Source organism: Epithele typhae, assembly GCF_022376455.1.
Source record: "Epithele typhae strain CBS 203.58 chromosome Unknown BXZ73scaffold_23, whole genome shotgun sequence".
NCBI classification, from domain to species: Eukaryota; Fungi; Basidiomycota; class Agaricomycetes; order Polyporales; family Epitheliaceae; genus Epithele; species Epithele typhae.
The window spans coordinates 427,121-454,702 of NW_025954214.1; the positions used below are offsets into that span (position 1 = coordinate 427,121).

The 27,582-nt window shown below is 61.9% G+C and overlaps 9 protein-coding genes across 9 annotated transcripts; 7 read left to right on the top strand and 2 right to left on the bottom strand.

Moving 5' to 3' along the window:
* Nucleotides 1-246: 246 nt before the first annotated feature.
* On the top strand, nucleotides 247-2,149 carry BXZ73DRAFT_77502 (uncharacterized protein; the record flags this gene model as incomplete). Its single annotated transcript, XM_048022686.1, has 2 exons — nucleotides 247-249; nucleotides 299-2,149. The coding sequence occupies 2 exons, from the start codon at nucleotides 247-249 to the stop codon at nucleotides 2,147-2,149; spliced, it is 1,854 nt and encodes a 617-aa protein (XP_047878091.1).
* A 3,824-nt stretch (nucleotides 2,150-5,973) lies between these two features.
* On the bottom strand, nucleotides 5,974-7,016 carry BXZ73DRAFT_46744 (chaperone for protein-folding within the ER, fungal-domain-containing protein; the record flags this gene model as incomplete). The annotated part of the gene is made up of 4 exons (XM_048019748.1): nucleotides 5,974-6,413; nucleotides 6,659-6,708; nucleotides 6,759-6,823; nucleotides 6,879-7,016. 4 exons carry the CDS (start codon nucleotides 7,014-7,016, stop codon nucleotides 5,974-5,976), a joined length of 693 nt encoding a protein of 230 aa, XP_047878092.1.
* A 700-nt stretch (nucleotides 7,017-7,716) lies between these two features.
* BXZ73DRAFT_101351 (anthranilate phosphoribosyltransferase TrpD) lies at nucleotides 7,717-9,135 on the top strand (the record flags this gene model as incomplete). Its single annotated transcript, XM_048014876.1, has 3 exons — nucleotides 7,717-8,088; nucleotides 8,360-8,544; nucleotides 8,607-9,135. The coding sequence occupies 3 exons, from the start codon at nucleotides 7,717-7,719 to the stop codon at nucleotides 9,133-9,135; spliced, it is 1,086 nt and encodes a 361-aa protein (XP_047878093.1).
* A 3,057-nt stretch (nucleotides 9,136-12,192) lies between these two features.
* BXZ73DRAFT_101352 (uncharacterized protein) lies at nucleotides 12,193-12,736 on the top strand (the record flags this gene model as incomplete). Its single annotated transcript, XM_048014877.1, has 3 exons — nucleotides 12,193-12,338; nucleotides 12,398-12,467; nucleotides 12,527-12,736. 3 exons carry the CDS (start codon nucleotides 12,193-12,195, stop codon nucleotides 12,734-12,736), a joined length of 426 nt encoding a protein of 141 aa, XP_047878094.1.
* A 2,991-nt stretch (nucleotides 12,737-15,727) lies between these two features.
* On the top strand, nucleotides 15,728-17,535 carry BXZ73DRAFT_46720 (uncharacterized protein; the record flags this gene model as incomplete). The annotated part of the gene is made up of 4 exons (XM_048019745.1): nucleotides 15,728-15,902; nucleotides 15,963-16,582; nucleotides 16,640-16,938; nucleotides 17,025-17,535. Coding segments are annotated over 4 exons (1,605 nt in total), but the record flags the coding sequence as incomplete, so codon positions are not given.
* A 1,254-nt stretch (nucleotides 17,536-18,789) lies between these two features.
* BXZ73DRAFT_46698 (chitinase) lies at nucleotides 18,790-19,863 on the top strand (the record flags this gene model as incomplete). Its single annotated transcript, XM_048019740.1, has 3 exons — nucleotides 18,790-18,984; nucleotides 19,041-19,499; nucleotides 19,555-19,863. 3 exons carry the CDS (start codon nucleotides 18,790-18,792, stop codon nucleotides 19,861-19,863), a joined length of 963 nt encoding a protein of 320 aa, XP_047878096.1.
* A 473-nt stretch (nucleotides 19,864-20,336) lies between these two features.
* BXZ73DRAFT_46845 (clathrin coat assembly protein ap17) lies at nucleotides 20,337-21,055 on the top strand (the record flags this gene model as incomplete). Its single annotated transcript, XM_048019762.1, has 6 exons — nucleotides 20,337-20,360; nucleotides 20,412-20,471; nucleotides 20,530-20,601; nucleotides 20,658-20,778; nucleotides 20,843-20,895; nucleotides 20,954-21,055. 6 exons carry the CDS (start codon nucleotides 20,337-20,339, stop codon nucleotides 21,053-21,055), a joined length of 432 nt encoding a protein of 143 aa, XP_047878097.1.
* Nucleotides 21,056-21,307: 252 nt separating this feature from the next.
* On the bottom strand, nucleotides 21,308-22,393 carry BXZ73DRAFT_101356 (NAD-P-binding protein; the record flags this gene model as incomplete). Its single annotated transcript, XM_048014878.1, has 4 exons — nucleotides 21,308-21,652; nucleotides 21,738-21,796; nucleotides 21,856-22,311; nucleotides 22,369-22,393. 4 exons carry the CDS (start codon nucleotides 22,391-22,393, stop codon nucleotides 21,308-21,310), a joined length of 885 nt encoding a protein of 294 aa, XP_047878098.1.
* A 3,584-nt stretch (nucleotides 22,394-25,977) lies between these two features.
* Nucleotides 25,978-27,225, top strand: BXZ73DRAFT_101357 (uncharacterized protein; the record flags this gene model as incomplete). The annotated part of the gene is made up of 2 exons (XM_048014879.1): nucleotides 25,978-26,889; nucleotides 26,968-27,225. 2 exons carry the CDS (start codon nucleotides 25,978-25,980, stop codon nucleotides 27,223-27,225), a joined length of 1,170 nt encoding a protein of 389 aa, XP_047878099.1.
* Nucleotides 27,226-27,582: the final 357 nt, after the last annotated feature.

Consider the following 27,582-nt stretch of genomic DNA (forward strand, 5'->3'; position numbering starts at 1 on the left):
CGGAGCCGCGCGCTGCTTACTAACACCGTGACTTGCGTGATTACTGGAAAAGGCAAATTTCCGTAACAGATCCGCTGACTTGGGCCATGTGGTAAACGTTCAACCGACTACTTTCGGAGCTTAAATATTTAGAGTCCAGAACACAGACTCAGCTCCACCCGCGCGGCGAACGATGGCCTCTCGATTATCATTCAATCTCGAACTTCCGTCGCTGGCCTCATCCGACCTCCCTCCAGTAGATCCAACATGGTATGATATGTTTTTGCCGAAGTAACTGTATCCTTACAATTGCCGGTAGATCACAGTCACCTCTCAAAGCCTCGTTTGTGAAGCCGGGGTCACTACGCTCGATCAACTTCCACAAGATGTCTTTCTTCTCATCTGTCACATTCTGCTTTCCGACTCCGCCATCCTCCCATCCTTCCGGAGGCTTATGACAGTCCCTTGGATGGACGTCAAATCCAAGTACATTCGACCTCTCTTTCGCCTCCTCCACGTCTGTAGATCCTGGCGCACTATTATTCTCGAAGCCCACGCTCTATGGAAGTATGCTCTCGTCGATGGTCCCGATGGGATGCCTGACAAGCTCAGCACCTTCTTGCTCGATCGTGCCGGAGACGCCCCTGTCGTTATTTCCGTCGTCTTCAGTAACGAAACACTCCCTGCCACTGTCCAATATCTGGAAGGTCGACAGCTCACTGTTTCCCATTTGCAACTTTACCGGAGGCAAACGGACACTACGCGCCCGACAGAATCATCCCCGCTTCCCTCTCCACCCTTGACTCCTTTCCTGTTTAACCCAACGCTTGAAAGCGTATGTTTCATATCGGATGAAGAGGCGCTGGCGTTCGAGGACGAGGAGCGTGTTGACGGATACGATTTCGTGGCACACTCTCTGGGTAGCGGGGCCCTGACAATTCGCGGACTGGCAATCCACTCCGTCCAAAACAGCCTCCCTTTCGCAACTTTCCCCAAGCTTACTCATCTCCATCTGTGCTTCAAGATGAGCCGCGCGCTCAGCCCAAACCCTTTCGAAGAACTCCTCCACCTTCTCTCGGGCACCCCCGCCCTCCTTTATCTGCACCTATCACACCCTCAAGCATACTTTCCTCTTCATGATCCCTTTGTCGGCCCACGCGTCCCTCTTCCCCAGCTTCAGCGGGTCACCATGGTCTGGTTTGATTGGCGCCTCTGCAACGCGCTCCTCGACCATCTCCACCTCCCTGTCACCGTTCACGTCAACCTCAAAGACGTTTGCCTGCCCGAAGAGGGCATTCTACACCACCCCGAAACCATGCTCGATTTGGCGCGCCTCCATCCCCTCCCTTTCTTCCCGCATCTCTCTCGCCTCTACCTGTCCCACTCCATCTCGGGCATCACGCTTGCCGCCGAGGGCGACCCCTACCCCGACACCACCTCGCTCGCCCGCAGGCCGCGCGGCCGGCTCGAGCTCACCTGGCGCATCCCCGGTCCGCTGGACTTCTCGCGCGGGTGGATCATGAACCTCTCGTCGCACCTCCCGCTCGCGTCCGTGCGCACGATGCACCTCGAGCTCCACACGGGCAACAACCGCTGGCTCACCACCGTGCTCGCCAGTGCCGTGGCGCTCGAGGAGCTCGTCATCTTCGGGAGCGCGGGCGAGCGCGCGTTCCTCGTCAATCTCGCACAGGAGCTCGGCCCCCAGTGGGTCCAGGTGCGGTGCCCGGGCCTCAAGACGTTGGGCGTGCAGGTGGAGCTGCCGGTTCCGGGCGCGAGATGGGCGGAGTGGATGGTGTGGGAAGTGTTCGCGCGCGTCGGGGGCGTGGTCAGCGGGTCGCGGGCGGGGCTCGGCCTCCGACTCGACCGTCTCCTTCTGGAGATCAAGGAGGAGGCTGACGGAGACGAGTTGGAAGACCACAGGCCCGGTGCACAGTCGAGAAGAGACCAGCAATGGGAGGAGTACCACCTCATGGTGTCCGAATGCATGGCATTATTGGGGCAAGACGTCGGCGAGGTCGTTAAGACATATTACGACGAGGACAATACCGTTGGGCTTTCCGGTTCTTTCGGGACGGGCCACAAAGACTGGCTCGAAGAGGAGAGCCTGGCGCAACAACGTTACTGGATGCTCGACAAGGAAGAGGTGCGGTGGGACCCTGCCTATGCGTAGTTCGTCCGATGGACTTAAAATGTATGTACGTTCACCCTCGTCTATCTTAACATCTCTTTCTCATGCATCCCACGCACAAGGGTTTTACTGTTCATGAATTGAATGCGTCGAGCCGAGCATGAACCATCAACGACACGAGGGATCCCCTCAGGCTCGTATGCCTTCAGGCTTCGTATTAAACTCGACCGCTACATGTCAACCTCTCCTACTACTCCCTCAGTGACTTTCTCATCCATAATCATTAAATCCTCCATGTCCTCTCTATTATTCCTCGTAGAACTCGGACGTCACATCAATGGTCCACCCACTACCGCCATCCGATCGTGACCCTAGATCCGCCCGCCTCCCCATGGTCGCCTACGGACTCACCGTTTCCCTTCCTCCCTGGTGTCCGCGACGATTGTGCCCGACGCCTTCCTGTACCCACGCTGGGTGACGACACTCACAGAGACGATCTCGGGGAGCCTCACGACGGAGACCAGGACGTACGACTCGCCCACTCCCGGGCCTTTGGCATGAGCGAGCGGCGATGCGCCCACGGTGGGCGGTGGGCGCGACGGGTGTGAAGTGCCGGCAGAGCGGTCTGTAATGTGATGTGTAGACAGACATATCAGCACGCATCTCCGCGTGCTTCGTGCAGCTTGTTCCCCACCGGCGGCCTGAACGACTAATAGTCGGATCGATTTTGAGTGCCAAGCGATGCGGGGCGTGCGTCACGGGGCGATCTGGCTGAGCAGCAGCCACTGATTGACCGTGCTCCCATAGAGCATAGCCGCACTTGCGGCGAAAAGACCGGACGGCGGATGCAATGGCTCGACGGACTCGGATGCAACTGATTGTGGAGCTGAGACCGTCCGAGCTCGATTAGAGGCCCTCGTCAGCTGCAAGCGAGTAACGAGTGTCAGCAGCGAACACATCAGAGCTGATATCAAAGAGAATAAAAGGCAGGGAAGATAGGAAACGAAGGGCGGACAACGTACGCTCCTCATCATGAAGCCCATCTTCACCCGCATTGTCCTCGCCGGTCTGGGTACGCCGCTTCCTCTGCAGGCGCATCCAACGCTCACTGGGACCCAAGTTGGCACCTCAGCTACCGCGCTCAACCCGCGCTACGAGACGACCTGGACGACGACTATTGACGGCACGCCGACCACCGTCGCCGCGACCATCGAGCCGGAGACCACCGTCGTGTGGCCGCCCGCCGCGTAGAGCACGACTACAACGTCCTGCGTAACTCTCCCTCCAGTCGCGCCGCCGAGGACGACCACGTGGTGAAAAGAGGAACGAACGACAAGATCTGAGTTGGAGGACGGCGGTGCTTTGGTCGAACGTCTTGATGCGGAAGGATCGTGCACTCTTTCGCTCGACTGCGATGGATCTTGCGCAATAGGATTGGATAAGCAGAGGATGTGTGAGATCAGACGAACTCTTTAGCAGCGCCCTCGCACCACAACCGGAGCTTCTGCCAGATCGCGTCGTCGTACGCTTCCGAGCGGCGCTTCCCGCGGCGCGTCCAAGGAATGATTAATGAGGAGCCGAAGAAGTCAGACGGACAACGATAAGAGCGAGTGTTTCTAACGAACCTACCTTACCGCTGTAGTTGACAGCCTCGAGCATCGTATGTGCTAGTGTGCAGCCTCTAGTACAAGAGTGCACTGTGCGGCTACGCGCAGAGTCGGATGTACTAAAGACTACGCGTCAGCCTCACGCACTAAACGGGAGCCAATATAAACATACCATAACCCCTCCCACGGAAATATGTCGTCGAAGCTCCGTCGGGATATTGCCTGCCAGACACGAGGGTCAGCACGAGATTGTTTTGGGTGTGCAGAAAAGAGATATAGAAAACTATGTGACCTAGTTATCAATCTCTTCAAGCGTGAGCAAAGTGGGCGGACGGAAGGGAGACCACCGGTCAAACTTCAAGCTCAGAAACAACTCGTAGAAGGACCGTTCATTCAACAAGTTGCCGTGAACCGAACGCCACGTGGCCACTCGAAGTCTGCATTTGTCAGCATCATACACGAGCGGCGAGTCGATAACTCGGACTTTTACTCTGGCCAGAACTTTCCTGCTCCCGACTCACCAGTCTGGCTCTCGTTGCTCTTCGCATGGTGATCTCTCTCGCACCGCATAGCTGCCACATGCGCAACAACAGCATATGTGGGTAACAACGACATCATAACTTCTGCGCTCACTGAAGCATGCTGGGCAGCGGACCTCTTTCTGCGGCTGCTCGGCGTGTCGCCGCATCGACTCCTTGTCGCACGCCGCGCAATGCTACAAAGTTGATCGTGGCCAGCCGCTTTTATGACGTACAGTTCAACCTGCGCGGCCCGTGCGGTCGCGTCTCCAAGTCCTCTACCGCCGGCTATCGTGCACCTCCAGCTCGAACGCCTCTGACCTCACGCCAGCTGCCAGCAATCGACACGCCGACGCCGACTCACCGTCAACAGCCAAGCACGTCCGAACGGCCCAGGCTCCGTTCCCCGCCATTGCACAATGCATCAACCCTATGTCAAGCCCGTCATACGTCGACGGCCGACGGCGCCGCGTCCCAAGGCTTCGTTCGCCGCTGCCCAGTATTACTTTACCCAGTGCCGACGCCTTCAACCAGGAGCGACCGACCCCCTGCCCAGGCAGCTGCGTCCGCTCTGGCCCAGCTGGCCTCTGAATCATGCATACGTTATGTCGCCAACCCGCCACCAGTACTGGCCAGCCACCCGATCGCCTCGATCACCCGCCTCGTCCTCCCTCGCCCGCCAGCCTTTCGCCACAGGCTCGGCCGGCGACGTCAGCCCGCCGCTGCCACCGACGCGGCCTTGGCCAGAGACGGCAGTGGACGAACAGACCGGCGATACGGTGGGCAGCGCTCACCGGCCGCACCGCCCGAGCTCGACGCGCATGCGTCGTGCGCGGCGCGCCGCGGAGTCCAAACGTTGCAAGTGCGCGGTTGGCGAAGCGCGGGCGCGGATCCAGTGCCGAATTGGATTGGTCGCGTTGATCTGAGTGGGTTCGAAATTGTCATGGCGCGTGGGGTCCCTGATCTCCACACAAAGTCGCTGCGCTAGTCTCCCGACTGCGGTTGGCTCGCACAGGGTCACGAACGCACGCGCTTCGACGAGCTCAGGTCGCGAATATCGGGCCAGGTCTCCAGGTCTCCGCCCGCGATGGCCGGCTGCCAGCCTCTGCCAGCGTAGCGCAAGCTCGACCGACAACCGCGCGCGCAGCCGGAGATCAGCGCGGCGTCCATCAGGCTACCAAACGCCGCGGGCGATGCCCGCCAGCGCCACCGAGGCAAGGCATGCAGAACGAGCGCGGGGGAGATTCCAGGTGGGTACATATTGCAAGGAATCCATGCTAATCGTCGGCATTGGCAGCTGGCCACATGTTGTATGATGCTATGCGGAAGGACGGCTGTGCGCGCGCGTACGTAAAGAGTGCAGGCGAGGGCAGGCGCGGGTATCGGGTACGAGAGGTGCGAGTGGAATGGTGTACGGGAGAGACGATCTCTGAACGAAAAATGTTTGTCCATTATGTCTCGAGGGGTGCGACCGGCGACGAACCCGCGACAGCAGACGGCGTTTGTGCCCTTGACTTCCATCTCCTCCTCTATACTCGCAGCAACCGGAATTGCGAAATGGGAAGAGTGGGAGGACGAGGGCGCGGCGCCGTGGGCGTGTGTGGGCGAACCGGGGGTGTATGCATACCGGGCAGTAAGGGTGGTGGTGGAGGGAAAGCGCGACTAACAGCGGGTAGAAGGGGTCAGGACGGAGATGAGGTGTACGTAAGTGTGCGACGATAGTCAATGGGTGCGGTTCAGTCTATAGCAGCAGTGATGCCACCCCAACCGCGAAGACGGATGATGCGAGCGACACGAGTTCCGCAGGAGCCCATTGCCGCGAGGCGCTGGAGACGAAGAGACTTGACGACGTGCCCGTGATAGTAGCCTCCGTACCGTTGTTCAGGAGCTTCTGCGGCAGAATGTTCGGGGTCGAGTACACCTGGGACATGGGTGCGAGGGGCGCCGACCCAGAGTCGTACAAGCGAAGCAGGGGCCCGTTGGTGTCCTCCGTAATCGACCACAGCTGGTAGATCTCCGTGGTGTTGTATTGCTGGATGAAGTTCGATTCCGCCGCGCAGGGATCCTGGACTTGCTGGAAACCATCGGCCAGGGGGTTCAAGGTGATAGACCCGTTGTCGTTGAACGTGTAGCTGCCATGGTGCCAGAGTACGACACCAGTGATGCAGTTCGGGGACGATCCTGCGCGAAGAATGTGAGCCTTCAACGTGCCCGAGCCCGCATCAACTGCTGCGCCCCCGTCGTCTATTTCGGGACGAACGGTTCCCGCGGATGACGGACATCGCCCTTCGGTGAATGGGATTGCGTCTGCCGGGCGCGCTGCGCAGCGCGAACGCCTGCGCAGAGATGACGGAGAGGTGGACCATGGGAGTAGGAGAGAGATGGGGGGCGAGCAGCTGGCTTGACGACAGGAGATGACAACTTACCGTTACTAACGAACCGATAGCGGGCAGTCTCGTACCAGCCGTCCTCCGAGCTACCAGAAGTCAGACACGCGAGCCGATGAGGAAGTTCGACGGTACTCACAAAGCGAAGCTGACGCCAGTGACATTAGGATACGTGAAGCTCAGAGTGGCCGGGTTCGCGAAACCCTGCGACCAATCCTGATCAACGACCAGTGCAGCCAAGAGCAGCGAGGGCACTCACGGAGCCAGTGACGACCTGTTGAGAGCCCGAGCTCCATGTTCCTCCAATGGCGGTGACATTGTGAGCTGAGGAGAAGTCGGTCTGGGCGAGTGCGGGTAGGGCGGCGAATGCCAGAGCGAGGAGAGAGGAGAAAACCATGGTGTGGAGAGGGATGCTGGGCGTGTCTACGAGCTCGACGAGGCGTGGAAGGATTAGGTGATGATAAGGAAGAGTGCCGGGGACGGCGGGGGCGGGCAAGGCGGGGGGGAAGGTGGTAGTCGGGGGAAAAGAGCGTGTTTGGCCTTGTTTCCGGAGGTGGCAACCGCCGTTCCCACAAACTCCACTGATGACGCGCGTCCCAGGCCCTTGTCCCCCAGCGCCGTTCCTCCATATGGCTCGCAGGCGGGCGCAAGATCATCCTCTCGTCCTCCCCGTCCTCGGCGACGACCCCACCGACGCACGCAGCCACCCCCGTCCGTTTCTGTGGCCACCCTGCGCTCCGTCGCCCCGCACGGCGTTCAACCCATCTTCCGCGCCGCACTACACTCGCGTTTTCTGACGCTCTGAAGACTGAACGCCCAGCCATGCCCACCGTCCCGCCGCACTTGAGCGATGAGCTCGGACCAGTGTGCGTCAGCGGCTGCGCGGTCGCCGCCTGAGCCCCGCGATGGCCACCGCGCTCCGCCCGTTCAGACGGCGTATTTAGCGTCGCACGCGTCAGCTATCAGGGCCCTCCCGAGTCACCCTACTCGGTCGACTACAACTTCTCCAGAGCTTGATCTCGTCACACTCTAACCTACCCCCACCCATCGCCGCGATGTCCACCCCACTCCTCACACACCCCCTCCCACCGCCCACCATGTCGAGTCCCGCCGTATCCGAGGAGACGTTCAAGGCTATCGTCGGCAAGCTCGTCAAAACCCCGGAGTACTTCACCCCCGAAGACCTCGCGCTCGCGCTCGAGTGCGCCTTCACTCCCGAAGCGACCCACCCCGCCCAGCTTGGCTCCTTCCTCACCGCGATGCACATCGAGCGCGTCGAGCGCCGCCCGGAGTTCCTGGCTGCCGCCGCGAACGTCCTCCGCGCCCGCGCGCTCAAGTGCGCCGTCGAGGGCATCGACGACGATTTTGTCGTCGACATCGTCGGTACTGGCGGGGACGGCCACAACACCTTCAATGTCAGCACGACTGCGGCGATCGTGGCGGCCGGAGCCGGCGCGCGTGTCGTAAAGGTGTGTTTTTTGCGGCATGTATGCGCTTCGGGAACGGAGGTCGTGCGTGGGATGGAGGACGCCCAGGTTCATGCTACCCATGGCGTGTATGCGCACGGAATTTGGGTCTTGGGAATGCGACTTGCGCTTAGATCCCGCGTCCTAAGTTTGCAGTTCGATTGATTTTCGTGTTCTGGCATTCTCTCCTGGCTCCTTAACAAGTCTTGTATTTCCTCCTGGACCTGCCCGTCTCTCGTTCAGGAGCATTGTCTCTAACTTGGCCTCCACCCAGCATGGCTCTCGTGCGTCGACCTCGTCGTCAGGTTCGGCGGACCTCCTTCAAGCCCTTGGCTGCTACTTCACCCCTCCAACCGCCAATTCCCCGATGACCATCGCGAAGATTCCGTTCGCATTCATCCTCGCGCCACAATACCATCCCTCCCTCGCGATGATTGCCCCCATTCGCAAGGCTCTCCCGTACGTTTCCCCCCTTCATCTGCTCTCGCTCTCCGCGCCGACACATCCGCCCGTTCTCTCAGGCACCGCACCATGTTCAACGTGCTCGGTCCGCTCATCAACCCAGCGAACCCGCGGGGGATGGTGCTTGGCGTCGCGGAGCGGGAGCTCGGCCCCACCTTCGCGCGCTCGCTCGTCGACGGCGGCGTCCGCCGCGCGTTCGTCGTCTGCGGCGCCGAGGGCCTCGACGAGATCTCCTGCGCCGGCGACACCTACGCGTGGGAGCTCCGCCCGGACGGCTCCGTCACCGAGCACGTCCTCCACCCACGCGACTTCGGGCTCGCGGCGCACCCGCTCTCCGAGGTCAAGGGCGGCACCCCGCAGGAGAACGCGGAGACGTTCAAGCTCCTCCTCCAGAGCGGCGACGGGATCCCGGAGCGGCTCACGCCCATCCTCGATTTCGTGCTCCTCAACGCGGCCGCGCTCCTCGTCGTCGCGGGCATCGGGTCGGACCTGAAGGATGGCGTGGCGAAGGCGAGGGAGAGCGTCACCTCTGGCAAGGCGTGGAACGCGCTCGAGCAGTTCCGCGATGCTGGGCTGGCACAGAAGTAGGATTGAGGGTGTGGACAAAGGTGCGAACGGAGCGTTGAAGTGTGAATCTGCGTGTACGAACGTGTCATAGAAGGAATCCAAAGATGTATTCGTTTCCCTCGTTGTGCGCTTTCCGCGAGCTTCAACCTCCCCCTATCCTCCGGCACACGGTCTTTCTTCCGAGGTCCGGTGCTCATGTGAGGTCCCTGTTGGCTCCCTGTCCGCGGTGGTGCGCGAAGATAGCCCGGCCCACCACATGTCATAGGTTTGCCATTTGTCTTCGGCTTGCCGCAGCACAGCTGACTGGGTGTTATTCTAGGTCTCCTCGCCCCAGCATGGTGGCCCGTTCCCACTTGGCATGCTTATCATGATCGCACATACAGATGGCCGCATACGTGCAGCTCTGGTCTCCCGGTGCCTGTGTCAGCTGGAGCCTTGGACTTCGCTGCGGTAGAATCGGAAGGAGTATAACTGCAGTTGGGACGAGAAGCTTGGGATTCACTACCCTCGCCCTCTCCGCCAGACTCGACATCCAAGCCCTCGCCTTTCCGGCTTCTCAACGCTGCGCGAGTCGTGGTCGCTGAAGAGGCCGGCCCACCTCCCCACGTCCCTACCTCCCAGCCTTGTACTTCTGCCCGAGCACAATGATGTTGAATATCAAAACCATGACAAGCAACCGCAAAGAACTTAGACATCCTGCTATTCGACCTCAATGTATGCGCCCCAAGGCGACGAAGACGCTGCTTCATCGTGGTCGGTGTACCCTCTCCGTTACCCCGCAAAATCCCAATCATGGTGTGCCCTTTTCTCCTGCGATTGTGTGGTACAAGCTCATGGGTTCCTACTCCAGCCTCAGCAATCGTAGCAATAGTTCACCACCGATCAACCCACCCTAGCCTCCGAATCCTCGGAGCGCGACTCGAGCGTCGCGCATGCGCCCGCCTGTATCCCACTCTACCGCCGCCGCCGCATAATTTGCCCTTTCACCACCCCGGACTTGCCACTGTACGCGCCCAGCCCGCGCGCCCCCTCACGCACCCCCCCCCCCCCCCTCAGCCCCCATTTTACCACTCTGTACCCCCGCGGACCAGGCTTCCGCATCGACCTCCACCGCGCGAGGTCGACACGCACCTCGCGCGCCCGCGCGTTAGCGACGCCGGCCGCCAGTGTCTACGCAGCCTCACCCCCGCTTTCGTGCGTCCTTCTCTCGTCGTTCTTGCGTATTTCCTCCATCAGCTGACTGAATCCCCTTGACAGCGCGTTCGGGCGAGCTCCGTACACACCCGCGCCTGCGCTCGTCAACCCAGCCGGCCGCCAGTGTCTATCGGACCCCGCCCCCCGCTTTCGTGCGTCCTGTCTCCTTCCGCACCTGCACCGCTACCTCAGAAGCTGACTGAGAACGTACGATCTTCCACAGCCCATCTCTCCCGCCCGTCGCCCGCCCAGCCCCCGACCCGACCGCGCCCACGGACCACAGCCCGTGACGGCCACCCGGCGATGCGCGCGCCTCGCGCCTCGCGGTTCGCCACCCGTCGCCCGCACCCACACCCGCACCCGACCCCAGGACCTCACTAGTTTCCCCCTACCTAGCCCCGTTCCCCACCCTCGTCGTCATCTCGTGCCGACCGCGCCCCGCGTTTACGGACCGCCGTGCGCGCGTGCGCATCGTCTCAAAGAGGTCTCTCAATCTCCTCGCGAGCGGTGCGCACGTCTGTGCACCCTCTCCGCGTACGCGCGCGCCCTCTCTGCGTACCCCCGCTCGCGTGTGCGTGCGTCGCACGCTGTGGCGATGCACGTGCGGCGGCGGCGCCGCGCACCCAGTTGGGACGTCCGCCGGCGGTGCTCGTGCATGGTGACGGCCGCGACTGTGGCCTGAGGCTCGAGGATGCACGTCGTTTTTTGACTTGATGAATGTTACATGTTACATGGATGCAATAAACTGGCTTTGTTGCTTACTCTAGTGTGCTTTGTGTGTGATTCAACTCTCCCATCAACACACTGGCACCCTCCATGATCATGATGTGCAGTGAATAATGTGGGCCTTGGGATCTGGAGACTTGGGTGGAGCTGCTCTGGATCCATCTGGGTGTTGAGCCATCATCTCCTGGTACCTTTATTGTTGCCTTGCGCAGGTGTGTATGATGATGAATTGGTCAAGACTGAGCAATAGAGTCTTGTAATAACTTCACACGAATCACTATAGATGGGAATGTGTTATGTAATCAAACAGATCTATGTAGTAAACGGCTGGCTGCGATCGCTGCTGATGGAGTGACACTGCCGCCCATCAAGGACCTATCCATCTCTTGCACCGCAGCGGACGCGTTCCGAACTGTCTTCCTCAAACGCTGCTGCTGAAAGCTTGCAGTGCTTACGCATCTTGTACGGAGGACGAGGTCTCAAACACAAACTTGGTACAACTTGGTGCGTGAAGCTTGCTATCGAACTTTGACCGTGCCAGCTCACTGCCAGCAGCCCGCGCAGATATGCCGCCTCGTGGACTTTGGGCCTCGACATAACGCTCTCCAGCGTAGTCGTATTCCCGTGGACGCCAGCGGCATTGTCTCACATCAAGGAACCTTCGACGGCCTCCACACTCCGTTGATTCCCTGACATCGTGGGCCCCGTTCAACCGCTTCCGACTGTCGGCCCCAAGACTCGTCCTCCCAATCGTGCTGGAAAGATGGTGATGCGGCTTTGAAGCGTGCTCAAGTGAAGCCGATCATGTGCGCAGCGTAGGCCGTGATGTGCCGCCGCCATCGCGCGGCGATGCATGCTAGTCTCTCGCGCGCTCACACGCCGAGAGAGAAGCACAGAGTCATCGCGATGGCGGTGAAGTCGTTCCAGCTCGCTTGTCTCAGCCTGGGCGCGCGCACGAGCGTATAAAGAAGGGCCCCGCTCGCTGCTGTCTCCTTGTCAGCTGGAACTTCCCCGACCAACCCTTTCTACGCAGCGCGTACTTGCATCCCTTTCTTTCTTTCCGCCTTTCCTTCTGTTTTCCCGTCGTCTTCGCTCTCTAGCACGCTCACGACCCCTCGCCACCTCACGACCCCCACACTCGCTCTACATCCAAGCATCATGAAGTTCTCCACCATCGCCGTCTTCGCCACCGCCGCGTTCGCCTCCGTCTACGCCGCTCCTAACGCCATCCGCCGGCGCGACGTCAACCCCGCGCTCGTCCCCGACTTCGGTGTCGCCCGCGGCGCCAACCCCAATGGTACTGGGTACGCACCCCCTCTGGTTCTCCGTCTCCCGATGAAAGCTGACCCCTTCCTCCCTGCAGGTCCTGTACCGGTCTGAACGGCATCCTCATCCCGTGCTCTTGCCCCCCTGACCGTGACTCGTTCATCGGCGTACGTCCGCCTCTCTCCCGCCCGTCCGCCTCGACGCTGACTTCGTCCGCCCTCCCCAGTCCCTGAACGCGAACGTCAACGCCGGGCACATGATCAACAACCCCGGCATCGGGGCGCCCTTCCCGACGGGCAACTCCAAGGGCGAGCAGCAGGCGCGGATCTCGACGCTGCTCTCCACCCTCCAGAACCTCCACGGCCCCGGCGTCGGCTGCCCGGCGGTCGCGACCGTCTACGGCGTGCTCCAGCAGCAGATCAACGCGCTCCCTTAAGTTCGAGGGCGTGCGCGTTCGCGCGGGATTTCAGACGGTTTTTTATTCGCGGAAAGACGGAAGGTTTAGTTCATGCAGGTTCCGCTTCGATGTGTTTTTTATGTGTTTTTGGGTGTTTCTCTTTGCGCGCTAGTTAGTTATCGTTATTCGACGGGTGCACAGCACCACCGTTCCAGCTGCCCACGTAGTTTCTCTTGTGTGCCGCGTGCCAGTGTGTGTGGCCTGTTAACTAATTCTGATGTCCAGAGCTCGAGGAGGCTCAGCCTGCAGCTGGAGGTTGATCATTCGCCAAATTGGGAAGGAGCGCTTGCCGTCGATTTGTTTGCTCGCCGCTTGGAGTTGGACTCGAACATCCACCACCACCATCATGAACTGCTTGAACTTGGTTAGCGATGCCCCACCACTTCCTCCGTCTCTGCGGCGCATACACGTAGTCGCACCGCTCCGCGCGTGAATGGGTCAGCGTCAGGGCAGAGCTAATCCGGAGGATCTGCACAGCTCGCAGGTGCGTCCCATAATACCGCAGGAGAGGAGTGTTTCCCACCAAGTTCTGCTGCGGTACCTCCGTTGCCCATCCTGGTCGGATTCGCCGCGCGCGCCCCGTCCCCGTGCCGGCCGTGCACTGCGGTAGATGACAGCGAGCGCGCGGGGAAGCTGGACGGGCACGCGACTTTGCGGGGAGTGCTGCAGGACGCATCCATTGCCGCAGGTGCATATCCTCTATATACACTTCCTCTCGTGCCAACAAGAGGTCTTCGCGGACGCAAGCGCAAACACTCAACCATTTCTCGACAAGTACTCTTCTCGCTTCTTCTAAAACATCCCCCGCATATGGACACCGAGAGTGTCAGGGAATCGGTGAGCGCCGACAGAGGGCGGGGAGCGCGAGGACGTGGCTGGGGAATTCGCGGAGGTCGAGGTGGGGGTCGAGGGGTGGGCAGAGGAAGCGGACACCCGACCGGGTTCATCGACGACGCAAGCACCCCCGCCAACAGGACCCCCATGAACTCGAACACGCTTGCAAGTTTGGACACTCTCTATGACTTCCATGCCTCATCTACCAACAACCACAATCGCAACGCATCTGCATCGCGCGGCCGCGGCATCACCACGATCGCGAACGGCTCCTCTAGAGCTCATCGCGCGGACGACAAGTCGCCCGACACTTCGAGCTCCCAAAGTCCCACCCGATCTGCCCCATCCGTGTCCCCCGGCGTCGACCCGACCACTGCGCCTACCACCCCCGCCACGAGTCCCACGCTCGACAAACCGGCCCCGTCCTGGTCCCGCGCCGTATACGAGGCCTCGCGCGACGACTGGGGCAAGCCACAGCGCGATGCAATCACCCCCACGTCCGTACGAGGTCCGCCGCGGCTCAATCGCGGCGGAAACTACAGCTCGACGCGCGGCGGGTTCCAGCCTCGCGCGAGGGGGCGCGGGTTCGCAGAGCGTGGACGCGGGTTCGCAGACCGCGGACGCGGGTTCGCAGACCGCGGACGCGGACGCGGTGGCCCGGCGGCGCCCGGCCGCGGCGGGCCTGTCGCTTCCACCGTTTCCGATGCTAGCACCCTCCACACTACCCCGGCCGCTGAAATCGAGAGGCCGGCCGCTCAACCTCAACGTCAGCACCAACGTCAGCCTCGACCGGAGCCCCAGCCCTCTCCCTGGTCGTACGAATCTTCCGCCGACGACTGGGGCGAGTGGTGCCGCGATGAAAGCGCTCCCGAGCCAACCACAGACGATACCCCGACGCGCGCGGGCACCGATCACGGACGTGGACGAGGACGCGGAGGGTCGGCGGGGCGGGGGCGCGGCGCGCTCGCTTCCACTCCCACGACGGAAGTCGAGAGGCCTTCCAATTGGCAGCCTTCGACTCAGCCTCCGATTCAGCCACGTTCGGTTCGGCTTCCCCAATCCTCCCCCGACGACTGGGGCCAGTGGGGCCACACTCGGACTCCCAAGCCTACCAACAGCGGACACGGACGCGGAGCGCTCCCATCCACTCCCGACGTGAGCACGCATCAGCCCACTTCCACGACCCACGTTGAGCATCAGCTTCCCAAACAGCCTCCGATTCAACCTCCAGTTCCGCCGCCGCCAGCTCAACCTCAGAGCCCGGTTCCTCAGCCCGAACCCCAGCCCTCCCCCTGGGCCTATGAATCCTCCCCCGACGACTGGGGTTGCGGTGGAGGCGATCCAGCGCCCACTGAGAACGGCGAGACGACGACGTCGACGCGCGGCGGACTCCGCCCTCGCGCCTGGGCTCGCGGCTCCTTTGATCGCGGTCGCGGAGGGTCGCTCGTGCGCGCTCCGGCTCGCCCCGGCTCCACTCCCACTCCCACTCCCGAGCCGTTCGCGCACCCGTCCGGGAACACCTGGGCGCCCACCGCAGCGGCGCCGCCCGCCGACGACCACTCGCAGGACAAGCCCACGCCCGAGGTCCAGCACTCGTCCTGGGTGGACGACAGCAACGCGGACGGGAACTGGCGCGTCCAGCGCGAGCAGCCTTGGGTCCCCCGCGGCCTCCGCGCGACGCCCGGCGGGGGGCGCGGCGGGGTCTTTGCGGAGTGGATCCCGCGCCGGGGCACCCAGACACAGACGCAAGACACGGACGGCGGGCGCACCACCGGCTGGGAGAACCTCAACAAGTCGTCGGACGGCGACGCGAACGGCGGCGGCGGTGGCGGATGGCGGGGGGCCGGCCGTGGGGCTCGCGGCGTCGACGCCGAGCGGCCGAACGGCACAACGAACATTTGGGAGAACTACGACAAAAAAACGGACGACGACTCTGGTCGGGGCCGCGGTGGGTGGCGCGGAGGGGCGCGCGGTCGCGGTTTCCGGGGCCGCGGCGGGTTCGCCTCGGGATGGACAGGAGCCGGGGACGACACCGCCGGAGAGGGAGCGTTCCGCGGACGTGGGTCGTGGCGGGGACGCGGGCGTGGTTGCGGGGGTTGGACGGAGCGCACCTTCGTGGATCGTGGCGAGGGGTTGCCGCCGCCGCGCGAGCTGCGCGGAGGACTTGTCGAGCCCGCGATCATGGAGATCCAGGTGCCCGAGGACGTCGAGGTTCCGGACGGTCCACATGCCCTTGACGACTTTGAGTGCGTTGGGTCGTACTCGTGGAGGAAGGACCTTGCGGATGAGAAGCCGATTATCGAAGCCCCAGGTGAGGCTCAAAATCTCCGAACTTGTGATGGGTGGGGCGTTGACACTCGTATCTCTACAGGATGCCCAGTCCGCTGGCTGGACCACGACCTCCCAATCCAGGTTCAGTTTGACGATGAAATCAGGCTGTACCATGAGAACGGGTACTACATGCGAGGCGGGTCCAAGCTGCTACCCCTTCTGCGCGCTCTCGAGGCTTTCCGGAACGACGAATCGTCCACAGGCGAAGAGGTGCACGACCTGTCTGCGCTCGACCTATCTGAAGTGGACATCGTCACGGACAGAAACAACCTCCGAAAACTGCTTCGTCATGCGATGGAAGCACAGGACGAGGTCGCATCTACACCTCTTGCAGCCACCGAAAACGACGCGCACACGCCCTTGGTTTCTTCCAACGCCGACGCCGACGCCAATCTGAATCCGGACGCACCCCTCGCCGGCGACCGCAAGACGCCAGATCTCAATCAGAAGCAAATCGATTCCTGGGCAGCGCGCCGGGACTTCCGCATCGACCTCCAACTCGCTGGCGACAAGACCCTCGTCATGCACCGCTGGGCAGAGTTTGACCGGGAGTACGTCAGGCCGCCCAAGGCGGGATGCCGCGCGAACTTCGTGCGCGCTGCCACCGCGCCTCTCGAGGGCTGCGAGCGGGGCACGAACCACTTCCGAATGGTCAAATATGTGAGCACACAGTCCTCGGTAGCGTCCTCGGGACGCAGTTGCTGATTGTGGTTGCAGAAATTCGGCGGGCTCACCCTGCTCGTCCGCTACGAAGTCGACGCATGCACGTCCGACACTGTCTTGTTCAGGCCGCCTATCGAAATTTCCACTTCCGCGGACCCAGCCCCCGCGCCTGGTGTCTCTCCCGAAGAGCAGACCGCGGCGACGCCCGCAGAAGCACAACAGAGTGTTCACAAGTCCCCCGAATCGTCCTCCGACATCACGGCGCTGCACCAGGAGACCTCCGCGGCGATCGCTGAGGACCCGAAGCCCACGGGAAAGCCCACTCTGGCTTATACCTCCTTCGACTGGAGCGAGTCCAACGACGCGGACGACTTGGACCCTCTCAACGACCCCACCGCGTGGGCTCCCCCGGGCCTCGGGGCCGATCCTGCCGCCGAAGAGCCCACTGCCATGACCCACCCGCTTCCTCGCCCCCGCCCTCGCCCGCTTCCTCACCCGCCCCTGCGATGCCCACAGCGCCGGCGCGCGACGTGCACGTCGTGCGCGCGGGGACGCTCCTCCCGCAGCACGCGACGCTCGAGCTCGCGACGCGCTCGGCCAAGTACGTCGACCGCACGACCGCGGAGGACACGTACCTGCAGCTCTTCCTCACCCAGACGCCCGCGCACCTCGTCGCCGTGCACGAGCGCGGGGTGTTCGCGCGCGTGGACCGGCAGGAGCTCGCGTCGGACGAGTTCGCGGAGGTCGCGGCGCGGGAGCGCGTCCGGCGCGGGCTCGCGCGGTTCGGGGCGCTCTTGCGGGAGATCTGGGGGCTCGCGCGGGAGCACGGACGGGATCACAATGTGAGTTTGGTGTGTGAACGCGGGAAGATGGAGCTGTTGGGGAACACGGGGACGGAGGGGTTGGCGTCGGGAGAGGAGTTGGACTGCTTCCGGGCGAACCGGGTGTGAGTGGTGCGCTGAGATGAGTGAACGAGGAACTTTGCGATTGTGTAGGATTTGCAGCACGCGTGGACTTTCAAGTGTACATATGTAACATTGGATAGTGGCATGTTTACCAGCAATGCGCAGAGGGTGGTTTTAGTGATCGCGCAGAGGGCGGTTTTAGTGATCTTATGTTGGCATGATGGAGACAGAGCTGAATGTGCAAGATCACCTGTTGGTCAACCGGTCAGCTATCACCGGCACCGTTGTCGCAGCAACGACAGGAGTTGGTGCGAAGTCAAGATGCAGCAAGTTTCAGCACCGCTTTCTGTGGCCCCGGAGATGAAGCAAATGGATTCGGGGAGGCGCAACACGCAACAAGCGCGTGCGGCGCTCAACGGATGGGTGGTGATGAACACGTGGCAATGCTGCTGACTATTATCTCTCGCTACCCTCATTTAACTCGGCGCACGCACCGCCAACAATGCTCCAGCATCGTTATACGAACATAATCCACGCAATACGAAAACGCTGAGAGCCTCATCTCTTGGCTGAAATGCCAAGTCAGATCGGGGTGGGTTGAAGATACGATCGAAACGCCGAAAACCTCGAACAATGCGGAGGTAGACTCTTTCGACACTCCGAGCGGTTGACAGCCAGGTGACGATCCACGGCCGCACAACTGCATGAGGTTACTGACACGTTTCTGTCAGTCGTTGATGCTACTCACGCCACATAACAGTTTCGACAGGGTTTTGCGCAGGGCGCTCTTCCACCTCGCCCACAGATCTCCGGCCTCACCACAACACTGCGAGGGCAGCGGAGGATGGTCAATCAACGTGGGTTTTCGCCGGCTGGACATGCTTCATCTCCATCACCAACGCATCTTCTATGTCAGCGTGAAGCCCGAATTTGTCCTGCGCTCTGCAGCGCCTTTTCAGCTTTGGATTGCGGTCCAGTCCGCAACTGCGTCCTTGCGGAGTTGCGTCGCTCCGGCACAGTGCGGACTCGTGACGAACGCCCCCTACGGATGCCCCAGCAAGGACACATCCGATGCGCCACACACCATATGCAGATCGAATACCACATCCCCGGACAGCCTGCCACCTCGCAGTATAAAGAGGGCAGGGGGTGCGTCCTCAGTTCCCCATTCCCCTTCACTTCATTACTTTCTTTCTTTTTTTCTTACACTTTCAAGACCGCTGAGCGGCTTGTTTCTTCGTCGTCTTTTCTTCGCCGTCTTCGTCTTTCACTTTCACTTCCTTTCTTCACGTCCTAGCGATGTTCTCCTTCTCCCACTTGATCACCTCCGTCTCGGCTGCGCTGGCGCTGGCCTCTGTGAGCAGCGTTCTTGCTGCCCCTCTCCCCGAGGTCACGCTCTCTCGCCGCGCCGTCTCGGTCCCGAGCCCGGCCTTTGTCGTCTACACCGACAAGTTCATCGACGCCAACGTGCTCCCCGCCGCTACCGATGTCCAGGTGCGTTCTGCGCATCGATGATCCACAACAGCACCGGCTCACACGATCCGGCTCAGGGCTTCAACGTCGTCAACCTGTCCTTCCTTACCCTCAAGGGCGCGTTCGACCAGGCGCTCGCGTTCGCGAACCTGCCCGCGGACCAGAAGGCGGCGAAGAAGGCGGAGTACGCCGCCGCGGGGATCAACATCATGGTCTCCGCGTTCGGCGAGACGGACAAGCCCACGACGTCCGGCGCGGACCCGGTCGACACCGCGAACACGATGGCGCAGTTCGTGCTCGACCAGGGCCTCGACGGCATCGACGTCGACTACGAGGACCTGGACGCGATGAACAAGGGCGACGGCGCGGCCGAGACCTGGGTCACGACCTTCACCCAGACCCTCCGCGGGAAGCTCCCCGTCGGCCAGTTCATCCTCAGCCACGCGCCGCTCGCGCCGTGGCTCGCGCCCAACGCGCAGTTCGGCGGCGGCGCGTACGTGACGATCAACAAGAACGTCGGCGACCAGATCGACTTCGTGAGTCGCCCCCCTCCCTTCCTCCCTCGGCTCGTCCGACTGACCGCTCCCGCAGTACAACATCCAGTTCTACAACCAGGGCCTGTACGCCGACTGCGACGGGCTGATCAACACCGCGGGCGCGCCCTTCAACGGCTCCGCGCTGCTCGAGATCCCCGCGAACGGCTTCGACATCAACAAGCTCGTCATCGGCAAGCCCGGTGCGGAGTCGGACGCGACGAACGGGTTCATCGACCCCGCGACGCTCGGCACGTGCGTCGCGCAGGCCAAGGCCGCAGGCTGGAACGCGGGCGTGATGGCCTTCCAGTTCCCGGGCGCGGACGCCGCCTGGGTCTCGGCGGCCAAGGGCGCCGCGTTCGAGTGAACGGATGGAGGACTGGCGGTCGTCGACGACGACGACGACGCCGAGACGGTGCGGTGACTGGTCACACATCATGGAGAACTTTGCGAGGACCCGCGAGACGGCGCATCCTTTAGTGTTTTATTGATTGTATAGTAATGGATGTGCTTTTGGGGATCATTTTCTGGTGTGCGTGTGTCTGCTGGTGACGGGATAGTTGCATGGGGAAGAGCTTCAAATTAGGGCTCCGTGACCCCAGCGCGGGATGGGATTATCTTGACTTCCTTAATCCTCCAACACCGGGTATCGAACTTGCGAGACAGACCGTGCAGCACGTTAGCGTCCACCCGTCATACCCATGACCAAGCGTAGGCGTCAAGATTGATTCTGGCTGAGGCGGGAGGCGCAGCCCACCTGTGCTTCCCCTACCTCTTGCGCCCTTCGTCAGCTCTCGGTGCCTCCCAGTCTTTCCCTGCTACAGCGTCCACGGTCGCGCGATGATTCGTTTCATTCTCGTCCAGGTATGTCCTTGCATGTGCGTCATCGCATGCCCAAGCTCAGCCACCGCGCAGAACCGGCAGGGCAAGACACGGCTCTCGAAGTGGTACGTGCCCTACGACGACGACGAGAAGGTCAGCTCCCGTGGCGCGCGCTGTATCGCCGGATTCTCATTTCCATGCATGGCACCAGGTCCGCCTGCGAGGAGAGGTGCACCGGTTGGTCGCGCCGCGAGACCAGAAGTACCAGTCGAACTTCGTCGAGGTGAGCCCGTTGCCTCTCTCTGCGCCCCTAGAGCGTGTCGCCGACCGGGCGCGCAGTTCCGGAACCACAAGGTCGTGTACCGTCGCTATGCCGGCCTCTTCTTCTGCATCTGCGTCGACGCGAACGACAACGAGCTCGCGTACCTCGAGGCAATCCACCTCTTTGTGGAGGTTCTCGGTGAGCCTCCTTATAGTTTGCTATGAGGTTATCCTTGTGACACCTGTCCACCCCCATCCTCCAGACTCGTTCTTCGACAACGTATGCGAACTCGACTTGGTGTTCAACTTCTACAAGGTGTGCATCCTGTCATGCCCACACACTGTTCTCTTACCCCCTCGTCCTCACCCGCCAGGTGTACGCCATCCTCGACGAGGTGTTCCTCGCGGGAGAGATTGAGGAGACAAGTAAAGACGTCGTATTAGCAAGGCTAGAAGAGCTGGAGAAGCTGGAATGATCCGCGCATATACACCTCGCGCCGACCGCGGACTTCGGAGTCTCTGTATCAGTAGTATACCAACGGTATGTGATCATGCTGCCTCTCTCGCATTTTCCAGGGTGCGAGTCTACCCTTCGACCATCCGGCGACGGGGCAGGGCTGGAGAGGGTATTTTCACGGCGGTTTGATAGGTTGTATGCGATTCGAGTGCAGGTATGAGTACACGGTGCATATCGTTTCATCCCCCATGGCACCCCAAACACCCTTTCCTTATGCTGCCGGCGCTGCCGGCGCCAGGGCGATCTCCAGCCCCTCCGACCACGTCTCGAACTGGTCGATCGACGCGGACAAGTCCGCAAGCTGCTTGCGCGCCGCGGCGATCGCGTCGCGGCCGACGACGAGATGCAGCGGCGGCACGTCCATCGAGCCGACGCGGTAGAAGACCTCGGCGCACCGCGTCGCGTCCTTCCACTCGAGCGGGAGGTTGCCCTCGAGCGCGCGGATGATGTTCACCGTGAGCGCCGGGTTCGTGTACGCCGGGTGCTGGGGCGCCATCATCGTGACCGCGTTGTTCCTGACCTCGGTCATCACCCAGCCGGGCTTGATGAGCGTCACCTGCGCGCAGGGCGGGGAGAGGGAGAGGAGCGGTGGTCGGCGGTCGGGCGCGCGGAGGAAAGGGGCTCGAGCGAGCAAGACGCACCTTGATGTTCCACGCGGGGTCGAGCTCGCCCGCGAGCGACTCCGTGAAACCCTCGATCGCTGCCGCCAGTGCGTCAGCCCCGTTCCCTCCGTCTTCGCCCCGCTGACGAAAAGCTCACCGTGCTTAGAGGCCGAGTAGAACGAGCTCCCCGCAAAGCCCACGAGACCGAGGTAGGACGACATCTGCAGCAGCCGCCCGCCCGCGCCCGCCGGGTTCTCGTCGCGGAAGAACGCGAGCGCGGCCTTGGTGACGCGGACGGTGCCCCAGAAGTTGGTCTCAAAGAGCGCGCGGCACTGCGCCTCGGGCAGGCCCTCGACCTCGCCGACGTTGGCCCAGCCCGCGTTGTTGACGACGACGTCGACGCGCCCGAAGCGCGCCTTCGCGGCGGCGAACGCGGCCGTCACCGCGTCCTCCGCGGTCACGTCGAGCGCGAGCACGAGCAGGCGCGAGGGCGGGTGCGCGGCGGCGAGCGCGTCGAGCGTCGCGGGCTTGCGCGCGGTGGCGACGACGGCGTCGCCCTTGGCGAGCGCGACCTCGGTGAGGGCGCGGCCGATGCCGGTGGAGCAGCCGGTGACTGGTTGCGGGTGGTCGTGAGCACGGCGGGGGAGGGTGGGGTGGACAAGGTGCTCACTGAACCAGACGCGGGGGGTGGACATAGTACTTAGATTGGTAGAGGGAGAGGGAGGAATGAGGATGGAGATGCTGGCGTCCTCGGTCTGCGCAGCTTAAAGGATGTGACCTCCAGGAACTATTAGGCGGCGTGGGCTATCGGATTTCCAGGCCGTCTAGAGCGGCGGTCGAAGTGCTTTGGCGGGGATCATTTCAGCCAAGTTTCACTCTCGGCAGTCTGAGATGTATCGCTGCATGACGGTCACACGGTGCGCCACCCTAGGCAACCTTTGCAATATGTTTGCCAATTGTCCCGCCGTTTCGTGCAGGAGCGCCAGGAAAATTGGGCAACGCGTGGGGCGCGCGCGCCGTACGGCGCGACGTCTGCGATGCACCGCGCTCGCTGTGACCCGCCGTGTGGTCAACGAAGTACATTTCTAGGTGGCAATGACATCCAAAGATCGATGTGCGTGTAGGGTCGCCGCAGAGCGGTGGAGGTTGTGGCGCGTGCGCAGACGTGTGCAGACGTCGTGACACTCGAGGCAAACGTCTGAGCAGCGCGCGTGGGCATCGCGACGCTCGCGGTGCGTGCAAGTAGACGTCGCGCCTTACGGCGCGCGCCGCGCGCGGGCCCTACGCGCTGTCCAATGTATTTGGTCCGCTCCAAAACTAAACACGGCCCCACTCGCGCTCCTGCGCGAAAACGGCGGGACAGCTGGAAGAAGGCACAGTGGGGGGCGTGCCATTAGGTCAAGAGGAGCGATTCGAAGTGCGCAACGCCAGAGCTGCAGTCGCGCAAGTTCGATTCCTGGAGTCGACATTGACACTTCCACTCATCCTGGTGTCGTCCCCAGCCGCTCTGTACCTCACCCCACCACCGCCTACACGAGCTGGTGGGGTGCGGTACAGAGCGGCTGGGGACGACACCAACTCATCCGAGTCGGAGGAGCTCGTTGACTCGCATTCATAGACTCATAGTTATGTGTACGACCTTACGCGTTGCTGTTGCTAAGCGGCCGGTGGTACGCTCAACCTCCGTCTCGTCGTCCACGCTGGCAACGGTCGAGTCGGCCCATATAGGCACGGCTCTCGACCCAGAGCGTCCTGCGAAGATGGGCAGGGAAATTCGGACCAGAGCAAGGGCGCGCAGGTGCGTAGTAAGGCCGCAGGCGCCTATCATTGAGAAGGAGTATTCCCACGAATACAAATACAAGGAAGCTGGGCTGATGTCACCGTCCGGCGCCAGCAAACGTCTCGGTTGCAAGTTAAGCTTGTCTTATACCACCACCACCACCACCACCACCACCACCACCACCAACGCTGCCATCATCATGATTCCGTTTCGATCTCGTAGAAATCCCGCAGTTAGTTGCATCTGATGAACTAGAGCACCAAAACTCAGGCGCCCAGTTCTCAGCCTTTAACCCGGTTCTTCTGCACACGAAATGTCGGCCTATCTTAGTTCCCGCCAGAAATGTTCATATGCGAAGTTGACCTATGATCCGGCAGCTTTAAAGAATTTGGTGAGAACTTACGCCCTTCGCCTTTACTGCGGAGATTCGACATCAAGAGTGACTTGAGCGGATTTGTCACTTTACCGCCTCGAAGGAATGGTGCAATGTGATATGTCAGGTGAGTGGGTTTTGTATGCCGTGCCACAGAACGTGGTGGCCTGACCCGTGGAATGGCCGACGCAATTCGACCCAGGGAACACACACAGCGCACCCCCTTTAATGGTTTCGCTTTCCGTCACATTTCCGCACCCACACTTCGGACCTTTGAGGTGTCGACTCGGTTCCTCAAATGCTACGCCCTCTCTTCGCCGTTCTCTAGCACGTCCACGCACAGGACGCCGGACGGCCCTCGGCCATACGCGGATCTCCGGGAAAGGCCCAATTCGCCCACCGCCCGACTCAAATGGATCTTAATCTCGCATGAGTCTGGGAATAGACGAAGTGCGTCTATCCACGTGGCCGATCGAGTCTCGAGGCGGCGCCCTACGTCCAAGTGGGCACAAAACTAACCACCGTGCTCTTGCTGTCTCCCAGAAGAGTCGCTGCGCGCGCATTTCGACCGTGGAGATCTCTCCATGCTTTCCGAGAGCTCGGCTTTTCGCCTATTCATGGGAGCCGGAGAATGGCTCCGATGAAAACCTTGCCCGCGCCCTCCCAAACCCTTCAGAACCCTTCAGACAGCCTCAAGATTCGTCGCTATCTCCGCTGACCGAGCCGGGGCTCCGGCAACGAGCAAGGTTCTCTACAGCGGCGAGGCTCTGTCGGCAACCTCAGCCACACGAGAGGTGAGGGAGTTACGTCGGTAAGTTCGCTTGTCTGTTGTTCGAACAATAAGAAGACGAAGGCTGACGGTTCGGCGCGGGCAGGTCGCCCAGTCGGGGGGCATGCGTCTGCCAGATGCCGCCTGGTCTATTTACTTCGGTGCCGGCGGAACTGCTTCTCAAGAGACGCCCCGGCACCGCGGATGCGGGGCGTCGAACTCGGTGCTTTTACGAAGCAAAGCTGCCTCCCGATTCCCAGGCGTCCTGTTGGCGGGCGGCCGCGCTGATGAGAGGACATGGTGCGTGCCCCTTCGGGATCAAGTCCCTTCCAGCGCGCCCGTGGCGGGGTCGTCGGCGAGGGGAGAATTGCAGAGTTTGACGTTCATGGTCGCCCCTGGCTGCAGTCGACAGCGAGAACATTCCCGTCGTGACGCGTCCCAGGTACACCCGCGAACCGTCGGCGTACGCCCGGGCACGCCGACGGTAACGGGCGCGTGCAGCGCACGCGAGAGCCACGAGGTTCACATCGGACGCGGTCTGCCCCTGCCGAGAATAGCCAACTTGCCCCGGCCCAGATCCATCGTGCTCTTGGTCGGCCAGGGCAGGAACGGAGGTTGCCTGCGGGCAGCGCGTTGCCCGCGCTCCCTTCCGTAATCTGCACTCGCCCTCCCAACAATCATGGTGATGTCAGTGTCCTTGTCGGGCATGATCTCCGAGCGCTCCCCCCACCAGCTGATAGGCCCGCGCGGTGAATGCACGACTGAATAAAGCCCGCGAAGTCGCTCCCCGGCCTGGCCTGAGCTCGCGGATTCCTTGGTATATCTCCCCGCAGCCCGCCCCTCGACGCGGACGCGCTGCTCCCTGTTCCCCCGCTCGTTACCCCGGATGGTCGCCCAGGTTCCACGCAGTTGAGAGCAAGGTGCGCGCCCCCTGCCGGCAGCTTATCCCGATGTTCTCGGCGAGCTAACCTGCCCGGCACAGCGGTGAAGGCTATTCGTCAGCTATATCTCGACGCGCCACCCCGGCCTGCCTCGACTCGCGAACGCACTTCAGGCGTGCCGCAGCGCTCATCGACCTGCTCACGGCGACGGGGGACGCTCCGCGCCATTCCCAACGCGTCCCGCACCCGATTCTTTACGATAATAACCCGGCTATAATTCACTGAGGTGCCGAGGAACTCGAAGGTGTGGCTCGCAAACGCCCTGGGTAAAATATCGAGCTGACGCGTTGCGCAATAGAGCCGTGGAACGTCGCTCGACCCCACCTTCGGCGCCCGTAGATCCGAGGTGCGTCGTGGGATAGGCTGGACGGATGGGGCATGGCTAAAGGTCCTGCAGGCCTAACACCTCTGGATTCATGGCCTTTCCCCCCGACGCGTGTCGTCTGATAGTCGAGAATGTCTCCAGCTCTAGATCAACGCTGCTCTCCCTCTGCACGGTCTCCAAGCAGTTCCAGATGGCTGCTGAGAAGGTCATCTACAACACACTGTCCCTGTCCGGTTACGAAATCACCTCCACGGTCTGCACCATCCTCGCTCATGCTCCTCGGTTGGCCATGCTCGTTGTTGCGCTTTCTATCAGCGGACAGGACTCGTCAAGCGACGACGAGGCCGCCGAGGACGAGGATCCTGCAGAGCTTCCTGACGATTTCTGGGAATCCCTACATTCAGCCCTTCGACACACCACGCGCCTCCGATTTCTTAACCTCCACTTCCAGGGTGGTACGCAGACCGACAAATCGTGGATCCTCCAAAACGTTACATTCCAACTCAAGAAATTTCATTGCGACCTCACATGGGACGACCAACTCGCCCACTTCCTGTCTACCCAGAAACGCCTCTGCGATCTTTTCCTCGCCGATTTCGTCGATCCCCCCTCCACGACGCCTCAACAAGCCTCTGGCGCCACGACCTCCGACCCGCCACGCCCAAGTCTCCCGTCTCCCTCCCACGCCTCCTTCCTCCCCAAGCTCTCCATCCTCGAATGCACCTTCTCCGAGGCCGCGCTCGCCCTCGTCCCCGAGCGCCCGCTCACCCGCCTCAAGACCTGCTTCACGCACTCCAAACCGGACGAGAAGCGCGTGGAGCTCCGCGCGCTCCTCGCCGCCCTCCGCCGCTCCCGCCGCCGCCCGCGCGCGCTCGACATCGCCGACTCGGCCTACACCCCCGCGTTCGCGCTCGAGCTCCTCGCCGCGCTCACCGCGGGCCCCACCCTCTGCGCCGACCTCCGCTACTGCGGCGCACTCGTCCTCCCCGTCGACGGGCGCCAGGTAAGTAGGCCAGCCGCTGTCCTCGCGCGTGTGCCCCGGGCGCTGACGATCCCACCCGCCTCCTCCTCCCGCCGGCAGCGTCTAGAGTTCTACGGGCTGCTCATGCGCCTGCCCCAGCTCCGGTGCGTCGAGGTCGACGTGTCCGAGTGGGAGCCGGCGCCGGTGCACGCCGCGGCGCTGCGTGCGCTCGCGTGCGAGCTGCGGCTGTACTGCCCGTCGGTGACGGGGGTGGTGTTCGTGTACGAGTTCGAGCGGCACCTCGTGCGCGTGGCGGAGAACGGGATGGTGGTGTACGACGAGGATGCGGCCACGGACGCGCTTTGGCGGGATTCGTGAAGTTTTTTTGGGGGTTTCGATCTTCGCTCTTTTTCCTCTTTCTCTCTCCCTCTCTCTCCCTCTCTCCAGGTAAAGACAGACACTGTTTGGCTCAAATCGCTCTCATCGTCGTTGTGTTTGCTACTCACGTGCGATCCGTCCTAATGCCGTGTAACATGTATCAGTAGTCTCCACACCACTGTATCCTTTCCCCCTCTATCCCCACCGAGATACCATTAATACTGCTTGGCTCCCCCGCCCACTGACATCGACACTCTCTACCCTCCCGTCTCCTTACAAGTACTCGCTCCGCTCGTCCGCTCCTTTCGTTCGTCCCAATGCCACCATGATATTCCCCATCACCGAGACCCCCATCCT